The 4,841-nt window shown below is 31.8% G+C and overlaps 1 protein-coding gene across 1 annotated transcript; it reads left to right on the forward strand.

Moving 5' to 3' along the window:
* The first annotated feature begins 586 nt into the window (after positions 1-586).
* LOC130801900 (early nodulin-like protein 17) lies at positions 587-3,594 on the forward strand. The gene is made up of 2 exons (XM_057665839.1): positions 587-970; positions 3,006-3,594. Exons 1-2 carry the CDS (start codon positions 796-798, stop codon positions 3,347-3,349), a joined length of 519 nt encoding a protein of 172 aa, XP_057521822.1. The 5' UTR covers positions 587-795; the 3' UTR covers positions 3,350-3,594.
* The last annotated feature ends 1,247 nt before the right edge of the window (positions 3,595-4,841 follow it).

Consider the following 4,841-nt stretch of genomic DNA (forward strand, 5'->3'; position numbering starts at 1 on the left):
CAATAAATGTTCCTATTTTATAATAGAAAGGCGAATGATATACTTTTTTTAATATATATATATATATATATATATATATATATATATATATATATATATATATATATATATATATATATATATATATATATATAGTATAGAATTCCAGTAGACTCATAGTAAAGTAGGTTAATTTGTGAATTGAATCAAATACAAATAGACATTTTCTTTTTTAAAGCGGTAGAGTTGCACTCTTTAAAGACCCTAAGAAAGAGGATTAAGTAATTGTACAATTTTCAAAACACATAATCGAAGTTTAATATCTATAAGAATTTCTCTAATCTTTTTATAATTTCACAACAATTATAATTAGTCTTTAATAATTTTAATAACTTTATTATAAAAGATTAAACTTATACACGAAGTGCATAAATTAAAAAAATTAAAAAAATACATTTCATAAAAAGTTATTAAAATAAAAGTATATACTAATAACTGGAGCTGATGGGCACTCTTTAATCGCAATTTCTTGGTGAAAACTGATAAGAATATGCCGTATATCTAATCCTTCTTAGACTCACTCTGACTTTGGTCCGACTTTGGACGGGACTGATTGAGATAATGATGATTAATAAATATTTTTTATACAACGTAGCGAGTATTTAGGAAATAATTACGCTTAGCCAGCCTGTCAAGTCCATCAATCACGGATATAAATAAGACTACCGTCCTCTCCATTTCAATTTTTCACGACCAGTATCTTTCAAACATCTCAAACTTGAAAATACTTCTCCCGAGAAGACACACCATTCAGCAATGAGGTCTACTACATCTCTTCTAATGGCGCTCACTTGCGCTTTACTGATGGCCATGGCACCACAACTAGCATTTGCAAAGAGATACATTATTGGAGGAAATCAAGGATGGAGTCCTAATGTTAACTACACTGTTTGGGTTAAAGACAAGCACTTCTACTTCGGCGATTGGCTATGTAATCTTCTTTCTCATTTACTTTTCAGATCTGTTTTCTTCCTGATTTTCTTTCTGCTGCTCAGATCTGTTTTCTGTCTATTTTTATGGGTTTTTTTGATTTAGATCTTTGGCCTTCTTTTTCGTTTCCCTAACTTTCTTTTAAGTTATTCACTGATAAGCTCAGTTCAGGATTTATAACTTCTTAATTTATCACATTTTGAGTTCTTATAGCTGTATAAGTTCAGCTGAGTGCATTTCCATGCTAATTAGTTTAGTTGAAGGGATTATGAATGTTGATTTTTATGTTTGTTTCGTTAATGATTAGTGGATTACTCCTTAATTAGTGATTGTAAGCTGTTTTTAACATTAGTCATACTCATAAGTATCCAATATGGGTTGTTTTTTAGAGGCAATTGGAATTGTGGGACTTTTAACATGAGAAGTAAGACGAGATTTTGAGCTTAGAAAAAGTCTTATTCGTTGGTTGTTAAGTTAGACTTTTTAGGTGAGACTTTGAGCTAAATAACAGCCTCATACATTGTTTGTTGAGACCTTTGGGCTAAATTTCAAACTTGAAATATGCCCCCATAAGGACATTTTTCTTGGGGACTGATCAAATTTGTGTTTTCTATTTCCGTTGCTTGTAAACAAACAAGGACTTGAGAGTTTCTATTTATAAATTTCCATTCCCTTCTCCTAAATCTCTCTAAACAGACGCCCCCGAGATGGACCGAGAAAATGAATGAATTGATGAAGATATAATGTAGCTACAACTTTTGCATATTTTGAGTTTCTGTTTAGGTGAGATGTGGATTTTAGTAGATTTGGCAAGTGAGGTATGAGCCAATAAAGGGCAAAGAGTTTACCAAGTAGGGAATCTATTGAGTAATAAAGTGAAATAGCATATACTTCATGAAAAAAAGCTTGAAATAGGATATACTTCATGTGTAGTTCATGTAGATAGGTTTAAATGGAGAAGACACATTGTTATCAATGATTTCTCGTGTTGATTTGTTTTGGTTCAGGTAGTCGGCCCACATATTTTGGGATTAAGACTTTGACACCATTGTGCATTATTGTTGTATAATCAGGTTCAGTTTAGGAATTGGAAATAGATATTATGGTCTTGAATCACCTGATATAGTGTTAAATAGGTTTGGATGGAAATTGGAAAATACAGCATTGTTACCATTGATTTCTGAGGTTGATTTGTCTTGGTTCATGCATCCGACCCTGTATCTAGGATTAAGGCTATGGCAATGTAATCAGTGGTAGATCTAGGGCCTTGTATAGAGAGAGCAATGATATCCAATTAAAAAAACTAGGAGGGTTAAGATATGAACTCTCAAATTCTAGTTTTAACTTTTAGCCATTAAGTTAAATTTTTATATGGTAAATATAAGACAACAATTTAGTTTTATATAATGACCCAAAAACTTTCAAGTTAGGCCCAGTAAAAGATATCCTCTACTGACAGTGTTGTACATTGTTGTTGTTTGATCGTGTAACACGATCATTCGTGCATTTGTGTTCAATGCATTTTAATGTAGGAAACTGAAACATATTGATCTACTACATTAGCATGGTAGGCATATTATGGTCTTGATTCTTGAATCACCTAATATTCTTTACATCAAAGTGGTTATGGTTAAGACTTAAGAGCATATTGAGATTTGATGAGAATATTGTGTGGGCTGAACAAATACAGCCTGGCCTGATGAGTATGTTTTGCTATTTTTATTTCATGTGGGTGGTCCTGAATATGATTTTGTGTCTTTTAGAAACTCTGATGGATTCCTTACAATTCTTATCAAAATCAACCATCGACAGAATTTCAAAATTTTAGCTGTTCTGAAAGTTTTTTAGACATTATATGGCTCCTCATCTGTCTGCCGTCTTTAAGTACTTAAATCAATTTTTGTATCACATAACCTGGATGGCTGGATCTTGTCTCCCATGTGATTTCTACCAAAAACTATACAACTACAACCTCTAATTAATGAGTATTTAATACATACGATTAACTTTGGCTTCTTCTGCTTTCTACCATCTAGATTTCGTGTATGATCGGAACCAGCACAGTGTGCTTGAAGTGAACAAAACCAACTTCGAATTGTGCAACACAGATCACCCCATGAAAAATTGGACAACCGGAGCTGGAAGGGACGTTGTTCCTCTCAACGAAACCAGACACCGCTACTTTGTAAGTGGCAACGGAGCGTGTTATGGGGGCATGAAATTGTCCGTCAGGACGGAGAAGCCTCCGCCCCCACCTAAAGCCGCCCCTATTAAGAACGCTGCTGCTACTGCAAAGATTTCTTACAATTCTCACCTTGTTTTGCCTCTTGCATTTGCCATTGGTGCTGTTTGGGATTCTTTCCTAAGAGTCATGGGATGATCATTCAATATCATGATTTCAGATTTGTTGTATTTGTAGAGTATAAGTTATTGAAATGAACAGTATAATTTGTCTTTTTTGTTTGGAGTTTCTTAAAAACTCAACCTGTGTTGGCCTTTTCATGATTGTTGTATTTCTTGATTCATTGGAGCATGATTTGCTTGTAATATTACTGCCCAAGGCAGTTTCATTACATTTTCTTTTCAGAAAAATTATTAGACTTTGGATTACTCTTTTTGATCTTATGGTGGTTACAGGTTTGTGTTTCTAATTTCTGAAATTTAACAAGAGTTTCTTTGTATCATATGCTTAAAGTTCGTCAAATATATGAAATTACATAAATATAAATTTTCAAGAAATGTGCAATTACATATATAAATTAAAATATTTTTGATAAAAAATATAATAATCAATATAAAATATTTATAATAATGTAGTGCTTGCATGATTGCATAAATAATTAATAATTATAAAATTACCAAATAAAAATACTCATAAAATTTAATCAAGTCTAAAATGATCTTTTGATAAATGTGTATATTATATGCTTATAAATAAATGTTCAATTCTTCAACTGACTATTAACTCCCCAAAATTATAATATTAAAATCATATGATGTCGATAATTTATTAATGTTATTTAGGAGGTTTGAACCTAAATAACATTAATAAAACTTTACCAACTCAATCAGTAGACAATATATATATTTATCTATAGATATATAAATTTATACTGAACTTAAATGTTGGCAATTGACATCATTGTCGACTTCTAAATCCCTCCTCACTACAAAAAACTATTGAATTAGCGATGGAAAAATAGCGAGGGGAAGTGTTGGTCGCCCCTGGCGACGAAAAGGCGAGAGAATAGTTGGTCGCCAACTGAGAAAGTACATTGGCGACGGGAAAAGTGGTCGCCAACCAGTCGCCCATAGCCATTTTTCTTTTTTTTTTTTATTTTACTACATGGCGACGGGTTGTCTCGTCGGCATTTCGTCGCCAAGAAAGACAATATTTTTTTTTATTTTGACGCATGGCGACGGGTGTTGTTTGTCGCCACTTTGTCGCCAGAAAAAACGTGAATTTGGTTTTATTTTTTTAAATGAAGGCGACAGTTCTGTTGGTAGCCCTTTGATCGCCATGTTTTTGAATTTGAATTCAAAAGTGGGGATGGGTTTGTAATCGCCGTGTTGTCGCCATGTTTTCTTTAAATAAGCTGCAGAATTGTTGTGCATCGTATATTTCAGAAACTAAAGAATTAGAAGAGGTTAGTGATTTTCTTATTCTATTATGTAGCTTGTTTTTTATCTTTATATGAGTTGTTTTTATTTATTTTTATTATTTATATTTAAATTTTATTGTCATTAATTTGATTTAATTTTATTATTTAATTAGTACATATTTTGTTTCCTTTGTTACTTACTTGAGTTTTTTTTATATTTTTTATTATTTTATATTTTATTTTTATTGACGTTAGTATGCTTTAATAATT

Source organism: Amaranthus tricolor, chromosome 15 (genome assembly GCF_026212465.1).
Source record: "Amaranthus tricolor cultivar Red isolate AtriRed21 chromosome 15, ASM2621246v1, whole genome shotgun sequence".
Classification (NCBI taxonomy): domain Eukaryota; kingdom Viridiplantae; phylum Streptophyta; class Magnoliopsida; order Caryophyllales; family Amaranthaceae; genus Amaranthus; species Amaranthus tricolor.

Excerpts from the sequence above, each read along its gene's own strand:
- LOC130801900 (XM_057665839.1), top strand. The coding sequence starts at position 796 with ATGAGGTCTACTACATCTCTTCTAATGGCGCTCACTTGCGCTTTACTG. Across the intron at positions 971-3,005 it reads CTACTTCGGCGATTGGCTAT|ATTTCGTGTATGATCGGAAC; the intron begins GTAATCTTCTTT and ends TCTACCATCTAG.